The sequence below is a fragment of the Quercus suber genome, unplaced genomic scaffold (genome assembly GCF_002906115.3).
Source record: "Quercus suber isolate HL8 unplaced genomic scaffold, Cork oak 2.0 scaffold_191, whole genome shotgun sequence".
In the NCBI taxonomy this organism is placed as follows: Eukaryota; Viridiplantae; Streptophyta; class Magnoliopsida; order Fagales; family Fagaceae; genus Quercus; species Quercus suber.
The window spans coordinates 199,832-216,964 of NW_027069649.1; the positions used below are offsets into that span (position 1 = coordinate 199,832).

Below are 17,133 nucleotides of genomic sequence, written 5' to 3' on the forward strand. Positions count from 1 at the left end.
AAGGTCTTAGAAATGGGCCCTCAAAATCGAGATTTGCAGCAAAGAGTAGAGTACGGTATATTCTTTGTGAAAGCCCATGTGAGGTGTTTGATGTAATGTGGGGTATTTTTATTATCCTTTTGCTTGTCTTTGGAGATGAGTTCTTGTTTTGGTTTTGTAGAACTTATAACTAGTTTAGCTATGTCAACTTAGAGGACAAGTTTCGCTATGTATAAAAATGTGAATTGATGTTATCAATGGCATATAACAACAACAACAACAACCATCAAGCTTTAGTCTCAATATTTTATGATCCGTTATGTATCCTCAATACACTTGTAAGTGGCATAGTATGTCTTTTTTTTTTTTTTTTTTTAATTGATAAGTTGCACATCTACACCCTCGATTTTTTATTAGAGAAAGAAATATTGACACTTTGGTGGTGTCATGCACCAAATAGAATTTTAATATTGATTTTTTTTTTCACTATTGTAGTGATTGTCTTTATTTTTAGATGAGATATTATTTTATGAGAAGCATATGATCAGGTGAAAGTTTAAACACAATTTACGATGATATTCCATGGAAGAATCCTTGACTGATGCCTTAATATAATATTTGTGGTCAACTCATAAGATTAAGCCGTCTTTTCTTATAAGGATTTGGAGTGCTATTCAACTTCCCCCCTTTGGAGTTATTCTGGTTTCTTTGGCACATGTAAAAATTCAAAAATTCCTAATTCTGGCTACAACTGGGTGAACAACATCCTTATCTGCCATACAATGAATGGTACTAAATTCCAACCAGCACAGATGAACCCTCAAAAAGACCCTTTGGATTGTCATGTTAATGGGAGAACTTCTAGACCAGGGGATGAAACTATTTGGCATGGTTGGGCTTCCACATCTGGGTCTTGTGCTGTTAATAAGTTTGATGAGCATTTATATTCCCAGGTTAGTTTTCTAGTACATTGGTTCATGATTGATTTCTTTCTACATTTTGCATAAGTTGCCTTTGAACTCAAAGTGTTCCTTTTAGTTTAGTTTAGACCCTGCTGGAAATACTAGTATGAGAGTGAGTGGGGGCGTAGGCGAGGCTACAACCTTATTAGCTGTCAAATCTAGCTATATGCTTCATAAGCAGCCTACCACCTTGTCAAGTTAAAATTTTGGAACCTCTTCATTAGAATCATGCAAGTTAAAATTCCACACCCCCCCCCCCTCTTTTTTCTGAACTTCTGACTTCCAAGTGTCTTTCCATAAATGAACTTGGTAGAATATGACGTGATTTCCTTGTTACATTTCAGAACAATTTCACAGAGTGCAATGACTGCAATCTAACTTGACTCTTTTCTTCTTTTTTTCTTTTTAATAAAATTTTTTTATTTTATTGTAAAACAAGATACTTCATGTGCAGAGGATGTTTTAACAGAATTATAAGTAACATGACTAACCATTTAAAGATGGCAATAGGCTTATTGGTTGTTTTTGATTCTCTGTTATCTCTTTTGCTCAGTTAAATTTCAAACGGTGACCATTTGTTCGTGCTAAGTCTTAATGATGATCTTGGAACACCTCGAGACTTGTCTTTTTGTATGTAATCTGTTTATCATGTAATTTATTATTGATTGAACCTTACATTCTCACAAAAACACTAAGCATTTGGAGATTGAAGATCTAAGCTATTGTTTATATTTGGTAGTGTTCTTAGTAACCGATCCTTGTGAAGTTTGGACTTTAGATCCAAGGCAGTTGCTAAAATTAGCCCTTTTCCCACCCTGCTGAGCAGTTTCTATGGTAACATCAAATCTTTTGTTGATGACAATCAATCTAGGGTGTGAAGTCTCATGTAAACCCAACCATTCAACTCATTATGTTGTATTCTTGTTGTAATGACTTATTAACCTATATAAACCGGGGATGAAATGTAGTACATATAATATTCCTACATTTACAGGGTAATTCTGTAATGTTGACACACAAACTTGCATACGTGAATAGAGAATTGAAATGAACTTGTTCCTTTTATTCCCTTTCTTTTTCTTTGTCAATATTGTTTTTTTTTTTTTTAGTTGGAAGGTTACTTGTGGGGGAAATACATTTGGATTTTTATAAATGTTACCACTGTTTGCTGCAGCAACCAAACTGAGATCCATTAGCTATATAACCATTTATCCACTGATGGAATGACTGGATAACTTGGATCAAGCTACTCATCTCTTAAGATTTTAATTTCCCAATGTTTAACTTTGTGATGAAATAGCGGAGGCAACTAGCCAGTGATGTATAGCATTTGCATTAGCACATCATGAGTGCCCTAACATAAAACAGTTAGAAGTAATGTTGCTGGCTCTTTCAAATGAGGCACCGCCCTGGTGATATCAAATCTTCTATGCAAATTATATTTTTATTAGGTCTGCTAGGTTGTTTTTGCTGCCTCCTCGTCTTTTGGGTGTCAAGGATACTAATGGCAGCCCAAACGGGCCATCCCTGGCTCGTTAAACAAAACTAAGAGACTACAGCACATTCAGGACAGCTCCTGTCAAAATACATGTCAGTCAAATCAGCCTCAAAGGCTTCCAAAACGTCCACAGGCGGACTATGAAAAACAACATAATCTAAAAGCTAATCAGAGCCCAATCTAGCCATAACGTCGGCACATTGATTAGCCTTGATTCCATTCTCCTCGTGTATCCATTCCCCAGTTAAATCTTTGATAGCCAAAATATGGTTTCTTTTCCTTCTAACCAGAGTCGAGACATGGTAAAAAGTTGTATTTCGGTCTCCTTGAATCATCCAATTCACTCGAGACTTTAAGGCCCATAGTTCCTCTTCTTGAGTAAGCACCAATTCAAGCTTCCGTTGCAACTCATTCTCCAAATTAAGAAAATTTGAAGGCCTAACCAATATAACCCTTTGGATGCCATTTAACCTAGCCATAATGCTTTTCTTCTTTTCAAAAATATTCCCAAAGTTCAATCTATTCCAATTAGCTGCATCTTCTGTGAATACCTTAATTGCCTCAGCCAGCAAAGGATTAGGATGCCAAGCCAGAGAGACAACCTTTGGAAAAGAGGGATCAGACAACCAATAAGATTGGAATCTAAAAGGCCTCTTCCTCCCTACAGATGTTCTTGGCTGCATGTCTAGCAAAACGGGGCAGTGATCTAAATGGCATCTAGTGAGGTGAACAACTTTCGCATCAGGAAACAATAAGCACTAGCTTGGATTCACAAAAAACCTATCTATCCGTTCTTTGATGAGAGCTTGAAGAGGTCATTTATTTGTCCAGGTAAAATGAGCCCCAGTAAAACCAATATCAATCATGTTACATTTATCCAAACATTCTTTGAATAATAAAAATCTACTCACACTCACCGGCCTACCACCAAACTTATCTTCCCCCGTAAGCGGCTCATTAAAATCCCCCGCTAGAACCCATGGCAAATCATGTAATTCAGCAACCTTAATTAAATCATTCCATAATATGTGCCATTCAGCACTCCTAAGGCTAGCATATATGACAGAGAACAACCAATTAGAGTCATAATTTAGTACCTTTACAACAGCATGAATCTCCTGTTCAGTGTTAGACAGAGGCGTGACATCCAACTTTTCCGAATTCCAAAGCGTCCACAGACCCCCAGAAAAGCCAATGGTGTCCGTATGAATAGCATTCTCAAAAGGGAGCCTGTCAGTGATCTCCCTAGCTCTCTCCCCACCAATATGAGTCTCCATCACAACTAAGATTGCTGGATTATGGTTATGGACCAACTCTCTAACATGATTTTGGAAATTGGGCTTTAAAGCCCCCCCTACAGTTCCATATTATTACATTCATGATGATAGTATGATCAGAATTTTGCCTTTCCAACCTCTTGTGCTATAATACACTTCAGGGAGAGATAGATTGAGTTCTCAAGAAGGCATTGATGTCTTCAACAATATTTACTTCAATTTTTTGATTGATTAATTGTTTTATTTTTTGGAATTTGATTTGCTTTGATTTTTGAGAGAGAGAGAGAGAGAGAGAGAGAGAGAGAGAGAGAGAGAGAGAGAGAGAGAGAGAGAGAGAAAATGGCTAATTAAAAAAAAAAAAAAATTATTGACAGTAAAAAATGCCACATCAGCTAATTTATGACTTATGCCACTCAGTCCATTCCATAATTTATGACTTATCCATCGTGGTCCTATTCTAACTTCCAAGTTACAGAGCACTAAAACCAAAAATAGTACTAATAGAACCCTAGAACTAGAATCTACAAGAAAAGAAACCATCGGAGTAGTAGAAGACGATTAATCTTTGCAATTTGGATGATAAAATTGATATGAATTCTAGAATGGACAATTTATGAAACTACAGGGAGAGATAGATCGAGTTCTCAAAACGGCATCGATGTCTTCAACAATATTTGCTTCAATTTTTTGATTGATTAATTGTTTTATTTTTTGGAATTTGATTTGCTTTGATTTTTTTTGAGAGACATAAATAAGAGAGAGAGAGAGAGAGAGAGCCAGTAGTTTTTTATTTTATTTTTTTTACATTTTTTTAGCTTATGTGGCATTTTTAATAAACTGATTATACGTAAGCATTTTTTGTTAGTGAGTTAATGACAGACAACAATTTAGTTGCAAGTTGAAAATAACATGAGCAAATGATTGTTTAACCTTAATTTTGAACTAGTTTACCAAACAACACATTTTCGAACTATGTAGCAAAATACACATGTTTGGAAACTCGACATTGCTAATGTTGAGTTCTGTGTGGAACTCAAACTCGACATTAGCTATGCGTATTTTGTCATTTAAATTTTTAGAAAATTTTGCGTAAAACTCAATATTAGGAATGTCGAGTTCCACTTAAAAATATCAGAACTCGACATTAGTAATATCGAGTTCCAAAACAAGAGTATTTTGCCACATAGTTTGAAAAGTGAACTGTGTGGCTATATAGTTCAAAAATTAAGGCTAAAAAACCATTTTTTTTATAAAAAAAATAATAAGGATCAAATCAACTGCTACGAAAATGTAAGGATCAAATTCACTGTGACTCCAAATTCAGAAACCAAAATGGTATTTTTGCCCAAATCTTATATACAAATTATTTTCACATTAGGTCTGCTAGGTTGTTTTTGTTGCCCTCTCATCTTTTGGATCTCAAGGCTACTAATGGCAGCCCAACTGAGCCATCCTCTGCTTCCTCTTAGTAACATGAGCTGCAAATAAAATAACTTATGGCAATGGTAGTAACCCAAAATCACATATTTGTATTAAAAATTTTACCTTCATCTCCTTGTGGATTGTCCTCTCGTGAATATGACATATTATTAAATTTCTTTTAATTTCCTGAAGCAGATAGATAAACCTTGGCTATTGTTGCTTCTAGTGTAATTGGATGGACTCTGCATACTAAGACCCCAAATTCAATTCTGTCGAGAGCAGGGGCGGAGCTATAGCATGGGACCCCCCAAAATTTTAAAAAATTATTTTATATTATGTATAAATATTAAAACTTTAAATATTTAGCTACAAAAATAGAAGTTCCCCCCAATGTTTGAGTTAGTCTAATAATGCTCTTAAAAACCAATAGAATTTGTCACTTGGTTTAGTAGTTATAGAGACAAGGTATATTTTGTTTTCTCTAATTCTTTTTTTGTACATGTTTAATATCAAACTAGACAGTTTTATTATACTCATTAGAGTTTAAAAGATGATAAGTTCTCCTAAAAAATTATCTTACGAATATACATATTTGAAAGTTGTTAATTTTATATATAATATATTTATAAATTATACCTACTCTAGTATTAAATATTAATGTTTATATATGTGTATGTACGTTTACACATATGTATGATGGTTTATTTTGACTTGAAACTAATATATTAATACCTAAATTTGACCTCCTCTCTAACTCCGCCCCTCGTCGAGAGCCAACTTGGATAGACTATGGTATACTCAAGTGGTTCAAGACATTTAACCCAAATTTGTTGTTACAAGCACGATGTGATGATATCTTCCGTACTAATTAATAAGTAATATATATATATATTATTCTCTACGGTAACAGTAACTTATAGCAATGAGGGAGAAGTTTGAAAGGATGGGTGTGAGTTTGGCAAAAAAAAAAAAAACTGTTTTGTTCTTTTTTTTTTTTCTTTTTTTTTTTAAATAATCTAACATTTATCTTTTTTTGAAAAAGAAGCTAGCTTTTAGCTATTTGCCACACATTTATTTAACACTAGCCTCATCACTCCACACATGTGATGAGATTTTTTATTATTATTTATTTTAAAGTTTAATGTAATTTTTCAATTTGAATTTATTTATAGTTAGTGAGGTTACACAAGAATAGATTTTTAAGAAACTAAAATTTAGGATTTGAAATAGAGTAAACTACTGGGTTTAGTGTGCGTTACTTTTTAGGAAACAATTATCAAACGTGGATGGGATATATTTAAATAAGAGTGTACTTTAAAAAAAAAAAATTAGAGAATGTGCTAATTTTTAGAAAAAAGTTTTTCGGGTAGTTTTTTTTTTTTTAACACTTTGTCGAATTACAATTTTAACCCTATTTGTTATTTTTTAAGAATGAGGATTATCTAATCAGTTTAGGAGTATTTTTGATATTTTTTAAATGCATAACTAACTTTTTGAATCTTCTTAATATATAGAGATATATAGAGAAGAGATAAAAGTTACCAAATTTGTTTTTGATAAACATGGTGTAAATTAGCTACCGGACATTATGGGTTATCCAAACCGCTTTTTTTATTATTCACATTAGCCATTTGGTGGCTTGGTGCCTACAAATCACAATATCCAAAAAAATAAAGAGGGAGAGATATGTCAATACAATTATCAAGATCATTTGAAATATTTCAAATTTCCATGGTTGGATTATATGTTTTTTATGTTCATAACCACATTTCAAGTTTTGTGTCAATCGAATAATATTTGCTGTTTGATCGAGATACACATCTTTTATATATGCATAGTTTTAAATACAAAAACTTGATTTTTAAATATTTGAATAATGACATAGCTCTTGATCTTAGATTACCTTAAAATTTTAAAAGCATTTAGAGTATAAGAATAAAATCTAATCCAACATGAGATTTGTTAAAATTTGCATTCAATAAAAATATATTGAGTAATGTAATATAACTAAGAGTTACATCAAGTGTAACGTGAACCCATATACACAAACACATTAATGAGAATGTGTATATTTAGTTTTTTTTTGGTAAAAAAAAATTCCAATGAATAGTAAATAGTAAAAATCAACCAAGACAGGAGTTTTATTTATTTATTTATTTTTAAAAAGTAAAAATCACCCTTAACTTTTACAAAGTTTGGCTACAAAATGTAACTTGCACTAAAAAAAATCAAAAACTACATATTTTGAAAATTTAACCGTTAAATTACATGTTCTTTATATTCTTAACATACACAACAAATTTCGTGTCAACCAAATTTTATTTACTATTCGATCCATAAACTTATTTTTTATGCATAATTTTAGATTACAAAAATTGAAAAATTTAAACTTTAGATTGATGACATAGCTATTGATCTTTAATATTCTAAAAAATTTGCAAATATAGAGGATATAAGAAGAAAATGTCATCCAATATTTGTCAAAATTTACATCTAATAAAAAGATATTGAATAGAATTGTTGAAATTACCAAACTTTTATATCCAATAATTTTATAGGTCGAATAGTAAAAAATAAGGTGTCGTCTAAATTTTTAAGGGAAAATGTGAGATGGGGAACTCATGCCAGGTTGTTGTATTGGGCTAAAGTAGTAGTAGCTCAATAATTTTATTTTAAAAAAAGGTAAAAAAAACATTTGAGTTGAAATTTTAGTAAAAACGCCAATTTAAACCATATGTTCATGTATTGTCTGATTCATGTGATACAATATGATTTGATTCAATTTTTACGATACACACTTGTATATCATACAATTCTTGAGTACTTTTAATACACCCTTACAATACAAAATATTTTGTACATGATACAATACATATCAGACAATCTTGACAACTGCATTGGCAACTCACATGTAAAGCTCAAGTTTGGGTCCATGAGTAAGCCCAAATAGGCTCATTATTTACTCTCCAAGCCACAGTCATTCAATACCCTAAATAAAATACATGGTCTTGGGCCGCGTATGAAAATAAAATGATGTAGATAGAGATAGTAGGCTTAAAAGGAGATGGGCCTTAATTTGTATGGGCTTATAGGGTTTTTAACAAAAGTAGCCATCAAAAATAGCTCTAACCAACTCAGCCCAATATCGGGTTAGTTTGGATTGTCAGGCTACAGCCATTTTGTCATGCCTAATTAAATTTTTAAAAAAGGTTTTTATGCAACTATTTAAGCACATTATTTAATAAATAATTATAATATACACAATTAAGCCCAGTATTCAAATTTTTATCAAAACTAAGTTTCAGAAATACTAAAACTTTTAAATACTAAACCTTTCAAATTTTTATCAAAACTAAGTTTCAAAATACTAACAAAAATAATTTTTTTATTCAACTTAGGTCAAATATATTTCTTTTAGCCAAACCTTTTAAATATTATTCAGAAATATATACTATTATTATTATTATTTTAGAAAACTGTCCCTCACTAGCTCCGCCTTGAATTGGTGGGTTAAATGCACACTCCTAATGTTGACTGACTTAATTTACAATCAACTTGAAATTATTCAATTTATTATTTGTTTCAAGATGAGTATAAGGAATAAATCTTTTTATATATTTATGGAAAAAGTTTATATACAAATTGGTTTGGAGGAAATTTTCTTTAATCCATTGTGTGACAGGTTAAAAAATCAACTATGTGTACTTATATGACATTTTGAATAAGTCATGTACAACAACCAAAAAAAAAAAAAAAAAAAAAACAACAACAAAAACTAAGAGATGGGAATAGCTTATGTAACAAAGTCAAGCTTGGGTAGGAGTATTTGCTAGTTGCCATCAAATAAATTAATGAGGAAAACAAGCTGTATGTTGTATGCAATCAGAGAGATGTTCAAATGAAAGCAAGACGATTCAGGTTTACTGTTGGAGACAAAAAATGAATCAATGTGCGACAGGGAAGTCAAGCTTGGGTAAGAGTATTTGCTAGGTGCCATTAAATGAGTTAATGAGGAAAACAAGCTCTATATTGTATGCAATCAGAGAGAAGTCCAAATGAAAGCTAGACAATTCAAGTTTACTGTTGGAGATAGAAGATGAATCAATGTGCAATAGGGAAGTAAGAAAATGGAATCGAGAGTTTGGTCTATGACATCGGAAGGCTTCAATCTCTCTCTCTCTCTCTCTCTCTCTCTCTCTCTCTCTCTTTAAGCTGTTAGGAAATGATGAATTTAATCACTTAACCATAAGTCTAACACTCCCCCTCACTTGTGGGCCTAAACTTCCCCTTAATAAGTGGGAGCCGAACAAGTGGGAATTTAACATTTTAAATGGGAGGTAGAGTAAAGCCAGGGATCGAACTTAGGATCTCATGCTCTGATACCATGTTAAATTACCGATTGTCCTAAAAGCTTAATCTGTTAGGAAATGGTGAATTTAATCACTTAACCATAAGTCTAACAGGACTAAGGCTATTTTTCATGTTGTCCACCCAAGAATTCTCAAAGAACCAAGGCAACTAGCAACTCAAAGCTTCAAAAAATTATGTGGCTACCTTTTGGCTTAATAAATCTTTTGGAACTCTGTAAAGCTAACCCTCCTAAACTCTTTAGCAGTTATCTTCATTATGATCTCTTAAAAAAAAATTAAAATTTTTTGGTTCACAATATATGCCATCTAATTGACTCTCTGAAAGACTTGTCAAGTTCTTAAACTAAGAGCCAATTTTGAAACTACCTGCATACCTCCAATGCAATGTCTTGATATATTGAAGCTACACAAGTTTAGGCATAATCTATCGAACTCAAGTTCAAGTTTTAAGAGCCTACTTAAAATAGCAGGATAATAATGCATCAGACAAAATCCATAGAACCTACTTAAAATAGAATAGATAATATTTTTTGATAAGTTACTTAAAATAGAATAGATAATGAAAATTACCTATGAAAATTTACTAACACAAACGACTGTCTAGCTAAAAAGAGAGTAACAAAATTATAAAATAAAATAAAATCAATCGTGCACTAAAAGTTCTGGGTCATCTGCACTGCAAATCTCCGAATCCATCATAGCTCTTAAATTCAGGGTTCCATCTCCCTCCACAAAAAATCTGAAACTTGTCTTTAAGAGTCCTCTTATGTGTGTCAGACCACCTTCAAACGATATCACTTTCGGATATTTCAGTCCAAATTCACTCATGCAAGTCATGTCCCATTCCCAATGCGTAATTTGGGGCATCACATACCCATTCACTTCAAACTTCTCCTTCATTGCTTCATAGTTCTTTCTCCAGCCACAATCATGTTCCCCACAACAGCTTTCATAATGGCAACTAGACGCACAATTAGGGCGTTTACCTTCAAACATGAAAACCCTTTTGATCATGTCCTGTTTGCTCACATTCAAGTCTATTGCAGTTTCCAAAATTTTATCCAAGAATGATAATAGCAGCAGGCCCCATGGTTTAGTATCATTACCATCTCCTTTCGGGCTCACAACATTATTTAGTCTACAAAAATTTATCCTTGACTGAAGATCATCTCCCTTGATGCTCACCACCTCAGGATTATCACTGTACTTAAGGACCTTTCCCTTCCAAGGGCTTGCACAGAGTTCAGAAGTCATCAATGTAAAGCCACAGCAGAATTCATCTGTCCAATCATTACTGTTAAACGTTGAAATGCAATTGACAAATTTCCCATTCTTAGAGAAAGCATCCAGCATCCTTTTCCATTGCAGTTCAGCAACTTCATGACCATTAGCGTACTGAAAAAGTTTTAATATCTCATGAGGAAGTAAATCCTTGGCAGTGGTTTTTGGCATTTCAAAGCACTGCACATTTTGAAGGTACTGCAAAAACCTTTCTCGGTCATGCTTATAGAATGCACGCTTGTAAGTTTTGAAGGCAACAGATGAGATTCGATCGTATCGAAGCAAGTTCCATTGATTGGCACTCATGTAAATTTCCGGTAACTCTAAGGCTTTGCGAAGTGGGACAAGAACTTCTTTTTGTAAACGGTTTCGAACTCTGTAAACATAATGAGCCTCATCAATCCCTTTGTATTCAGGACAAGAATCATAAGGGAAAAGCCTCCTGGCAACACTCTCACAAAATAAAGTTGAATAATCATAAGAAGAGTAAAGAGAAGGGCACCATTTTGAAGCCAAACTAATTTTTGCTGTCTGCCCAGAATTCAAGTGCTCAAGATCATCCTTAAGTAGCTTGGCAAAGAGATCAGAAATCTGATCATATAAGAAACGGTATTTTTTATCGTAATTGTACCGCTTAATGGCTTTTTTCACCATCATATTTATTTTCTCCTTTCTCTCTTTCTCAGCATTCGTCCTATCCTTCAGAGCCTTCAATCTCTTCTCAAAGTCCTCTTTTAACATCATATTTCTTTTTACGATTCTCAAATATGTTGACTTCTCTTTCTTAGTCTTTGTCTTATCCTTTCCAACCTTCATATTTTTCCTTCTCATCTTTATCCTTATAAGTATTTTGCTTCTCAGATTTTTCTCTATCCTTCTTGAAATTCCCTTTCCCCTTTCAAGTTCTTCCCTGTCCACAATATATGTATGTTTCGGGGTGCCACTATTGACAATCCGACGGAGGATTTCCAGCAAGTCTTTCAAACACCCAAATTTGGCAAATGTTTTCACATTACACGCTAACGTTTTAGGGTGGTATTGGTGGAGCCACATAGCTGCCACAAAGAACTCCTCTCTTCTTAGGTTTCTAAAATAACTAGTGTTCCTCAGGAGGCAAATGAGTTTGAGGGTAGTATGTGGACAGTGGTACCAAGAATTCTCCAAATAGTTCACCAGTCTAACAAATGTTTTCATTTGTCTACGCTCTTCATAAAATTGAAAACACGGATCACATGATCTAAGATAGCATTTCTCCCGAAGTAGTTTTTCATCAGAGAAGAAGTCTTGGGTATCAACTAGACTTGGGGTCGCATTAACCGTTGAATGAGAGATTTCTGGAGGTCCAAGTAGTCGAAATGGAGAAGGATTTAATTCTGCTGAGCTAGGACAAGAAAAACAGCACCTTAAAGACAACACTCCAGAAATGTTTCTTAAACCAGTCCTTTTGATAGAGATGCGAAAGAGTGAAAGACCAAGCTGACTCATATTACTACCTGAAGAAAATTAGTTTTGGATCAAAACTCAAAAGACATTGAATCAGATATTAAAAGAAAATGCTGGATCATAATACAACTAACATAATATGAAATTACGTGTGATAGACAATTCCAAAACTGCAAACTTCCAAAACAATAGGTTTAAAGCAAAAGAAGAAGATATCAAAGCTACCAATTAGAAATTTAGAATCCACAGAAGACTTTATTGTTCACTTTGTTAAGTTTGCAACAGAGAATTGGTAAAATCTCCACTTGAATTCAAAAAAACCAGTGAAAATAAAAACACCAAACATCGCCGTCGCCGTCGAGCCTGAGTTTGGAAAAGACGCCAGCATCAAAACTCAAAAGCCCAATACAAAATTTCACAAGAATCTTAAAGCATCACATTCTACGAAAGGAAACAGCTAAATATAATTTTACTTGGCCTAGAAATTTTTACCCATTAAAGTATAGATAATATGAACTCAAAGAAAGAGTATCTATGACAGAAATTTTTTGAATAAGTGGATTAACATCAGAAATTTCTCAAGGTTTCTATGTCTAATGAAGTTTGAGCGAGAGAGAACCTTGTTGACTGTTGACTAGTGGGGGCGGAGAATATCCGGTGACTTCTTTCGTTGAAGCGGCGTTGGGTTCGGCTGAGTATTAATTTTTCTAAATAATACGTAATTGTTTCATCCAGTTGTTGCGAACAGTGCAGGCCCAACAAAATTTGAGGCTAAAGGCGAAAATTTTATATGCGAAAATTTTATATGGAACATTAATTAAATAAATTTATATAATATTAATTAAATGAAGACTTTTTTCTTTTTGAGAATGAATTAAATTAAGAGTAATTTGACGTAAATATAGAAATTGATGAATAATACTAATTAAAATAAGGTTAATTTCATACTAATGATTGAATATTATAGTTGAACTAAAAATTTAAACAAAAAGAACTAAAAAAAATTATTTAAAAAAAAAAAGAACTTACTTTAACTTGATTATATAACTATGCATAATTAAGTATAGTTGTAATCTAAATTTTAATTTTATATATTCTTTTTAAGAGAAAGAGATAAATAAATATTATTTGGTGTGTGGCTTTATAGGTGATTAGTTTACAAAAATTAAGATCTCAAACTATTAGAGGAGATTAATCATTGATGATCTATTACATTTGCAGCATTTCTCTTGGAAGCATTTTAGGGTTTCAATTGGTTTAAATTTCTATTGGTCTCCTATTTTGGAAGTCTTGTTAGAAATGAAAAAGAAAAATACTAAAGATACTACAAAATGTTCACAATATAATGTGATAATTACTGTAATTGATGAATTTCAACAACTTAATTTATTTGTGCTTGAATTATTGTTTTACGTGATTGGTGACATGTTAGTTAAACTTAAACTTAAACTTATAGTAAAATTTGTGGTATCTTTAACATTACTCTAAAAAAAAGTACTAATTATTTAAAAATGTTATATTTTTATAAAATTTTGGGCCTTTGTGGAGGGGGATGGGGCCTTTTTTTAGTAAGGAATTTCTTTTTTGGTTTTGGGGCCTTAGGCCTAGGCCTTGGGCCGGCCCTGGTTGCGAATACTCTAGTCGTCCTCATCTTCTTCTTCTTATTCTTCTTCATCTCCTCGATGATCGATATCAAGCTCTATGTCTTTGCTCTAAAAGATAATGGCCGGTTTGGAATTGTTCGATCTCTCTCTTGTGGGTTTGTGAATTAGATTGCAGATGAGTTTTAATTTGGTATCAGGTTAGGATTAAGACTTGAATTAGTATGGGTCAATTTTTTTTTTTTTTAATGTGTAAATTGATTTTATTAATTTTTTACTTAAAAAATTGTCACATTGTTAAAAAAATTACCAAGTTATTGTTTCATAATTTTGTTAGCCACATAAATAACACCAGTAATGACAATAAAAAAAAAAAAGACTAATACAACTTAGTTTTAAAACTTAAAAAAAATGAAGTGTGCTCACTTCAAATAGAAGAGACCAATTATCCTTATAGAGTAAACTATTATAGTTTCGTCTATTATTATTATTCTTAAGTCTTAACAACTTGCTGATGTTTCATAATGATTCTAGACTTAACTTGCCACTGCATGCACATAGGAACAAGTCATAGAATCGGTAGGCACATATAGACAGTTCCATATCAAAGAATTGTCTAATTATTCGGCCCAATTGGAAAACCTAGCTAGAGGTGCTTGGTGTTCATCATCTTAATTCTACTTGCATGTACAAGGGCCAGAACAAGTATTGTTGGGCCAACTATTGAAAATATAAAACTAAGTCCATTATTACAAGCAAACCCAAGCAAGGATGAGCGGCCCAATAAATTGAGTTCTTGTGCAGTAGAGCCCGATTCTAGACTTTTCTTGGGGGCAGTGAACTTCTTTTCTTTCTTTGCACGCTTTTATTTTTCACCGCCTCGCAGCAATTCCTAGGGCTTTTAACCCGTGGTTAGTAGGGTTTTTTCTTTAATCTATAATTGAATAAGTATTATACGCATGGTTTTAAAAATCGATATAGTAAAAAAGTTGAATTAGGGAGTGTTTATCAGTTTTATGGTCCAATCGGGATCCGACCAGTGGTCGAACTGATGATATTATAAATAATAAATAAATAATTTTATAACTAGTCATTTTAACTAAAAAATTTAATAATAGTAAAACATTAAATATTAACTTACCAACTTTTGGACACCACTTAACAAAATTTAACTAAAAAAAAAAAAAACCATAAAAAGATAAAGTGTAACAATTACAAACCATTTTTAGTTATTTTTTAATTTGTCAAATAACCAAAAGAAAGTCACCAATGGGTAACAACATCATTGCCCACTTGATACTTTTTTCCCACCTATCCTACACTTACACGTTTATATCTGGACTTAAAATTTCTTTCCTATTCACTTTTTGCTACAGTTTCATTTCCGGATTTCCCTCTTCAATATGCTCTCCCTCTCTCTGTCTGCCTCATCAATATGGGTGTGCAAGTGCAACTGTGCAAGAGCAGAAAACAAAGGCTGAAGTGGAGTGCGGACAGATAAAATCATATAAAATTTGCTTTGTTTTTGGGCTCCTTCCTCATCACAAAGATAGGAGATCTGATGTTTTTGGAGTCACTGTTAGTGTCTTAGGCTTCACCACTTCAAGCTTGAGAACATTTTCAAAATCAAAATCTCTCATCTATCTCTCTCTCTCTCTCTCTCTCTCTCTCTCTCTCTCTCTCTCTCTCTCTCTCTCTTTCTAAAAAAAAAAAACACAGCATCTGTAGTTTTAAGAAAGAGCTGCTAAAAACTGGTTTACCCGTGCTGATTTTCGGTTTTTCTGGTTTTCTCGGTTAAATCGGCGGTTTCCAATTTTTAACGGTTTTTCTTTTATTTTCGGTTTTTAACAATAATTGGATCGAATAAGTGTCCGATTTTTCGTTGAACCGGCCGGTCCGGTCCGATTTTTAAAACCATGATTATATACAGACATGTTTTAAAAGTATTTTTTTAATTTTAAAAATATATTATTTATTATTATATAAAGATTTTTTGTGCTAGCCACTTTTGATTCGTGGCTGAAATTTTTTTTTAATAAAAAAGTCGTAACTTTTTTTAAGAAGAAAATAAAAAATAGTACATCTTGAGACAAAGAAAACTCAATCATATTACAATTTTCCTCTATCCAAGTTATACAGTCAAAAACATCATTAGCATGTTGTGCCAAGTTACAATTATCTTTCTGCTTGACGTGGTTCATTTGCACACTTTTGAAGTCTTATAGCTTCTGCCGAATCCCCTCAATAATATTACAAATTGTAGTAGATGGTTCATTTTCTTCCCGTAAAGACTCAATGATTATCTTTGAGTCACTTTCGAAGACTACCTCTCTTACCCCACATTCCAAGCAAAGAGGACTCCCTCCTCGAATGCTTTGGCTTCGGATTCCTGAGGTCCTAAAGGAATAAGAGGCCTTCAGATTCATGGCTAAATTAGATTATAAATGTTTGTTTATTTTTTCATAAAAGATAAGAACAATAAACTCATTGGTGAACACACTAATTGATTTATAATGCAATTCTTTTAAAATAAAATGATTAGTAACACATTTAATTTAAGAACAAAAGTAGTGGAAAAATTATGCATTTTATAAACATAATTTTTTAAATATTTATTGTTCAACAATTTGTACACCTATAGATCCACGAGGCAAAATTGACATTGAATGAATTAGTACTATGTCATAATTTTTCAATTTGAGTAGAGATGTAAAATTATATGTTCAAAATTATCAAATAAAAATATTTATGAAAGACACAAATTTTTTTAAGAAAAGGATTTATTCTCACAATCAGGAAAGCTAACAATGTAGACTATGCATGGTAGTTTTATCATTATATTTGCTCCTTTTTGTTACTCTAGCTAATTTCAAGGCCAAAGTTTATTAGCAAAGAAATCTATAAACTTGTTGATAGGAGAAGACGTTTTCCTAAGGGCTGAAGCAACTTGTTGCTACTTGCAAGGGTGTGGCTTGAGTTGAGGATATAAATCACCAAATCCATTATAGCTTTTAATTTCCTCCTTATATTAAGGCATGAGATTAAGAATCACATTTCTTTGGAGGTAAAAGTTAGAAGTTAGAACACGTCCCTAACTTTTTTATAGTTATAAATTGAAATTCTCACTTGGACTAAAAAATAAAAAGCAGTACTAACAAATGTTTCATTTTTATTTGTTGACAGGCATTAAAAGAAATCAAACAGAGGACAACAATCCAATTCCAAACCAAAACCTTGTAAGAATCTGTCCCTTTTCAAGGGCCATAATAAGGCAATGTCATACTGAAATTCATTTTCAAG

At 32.6% G+C, this 17,133-nt stretch overlaps 1 protein-coding gene across 1 annotated transcript; it reads right to left on the reverse strand.

Moving 5' to 3' along the window:
• Positions 1-10,014: 10,014 nt before the first annotated feature.
• LOC111992714 (uncharacterized) lies at positions 10,015-12,999 on the reverse strand. The gene is made up of 2 exons (XM_024024575.2): positions 12,852-12,999; positions 10,015-12,282 (listed from the first exon to the last, which is right to left on the reverse strand). Exon 2 carries the CDS (start codon positions 12,272-12,274, stop codon positions 10,151-10,153), a length of 2,124 nt encoding a protein of 707 aa, XP_023880343.2. The 5' UTR covers positions 12,275-12,282; positions 12,852-12,999; the 3' UTR covers positions 10,015-10,150.
• Positions 13,000-17,133: the final 4,134 nt, after the last annotated feature.

Excerpts from the sequence above, each read along its gene's own strand:
- LOC111992714 (XM_024024575.2), bottom strand. The coding sequence starts at position 12,274 with ATGAGTCAGCTTGGTCTTTCACTCTTTCGCATCTCTATCAAAAGGACT.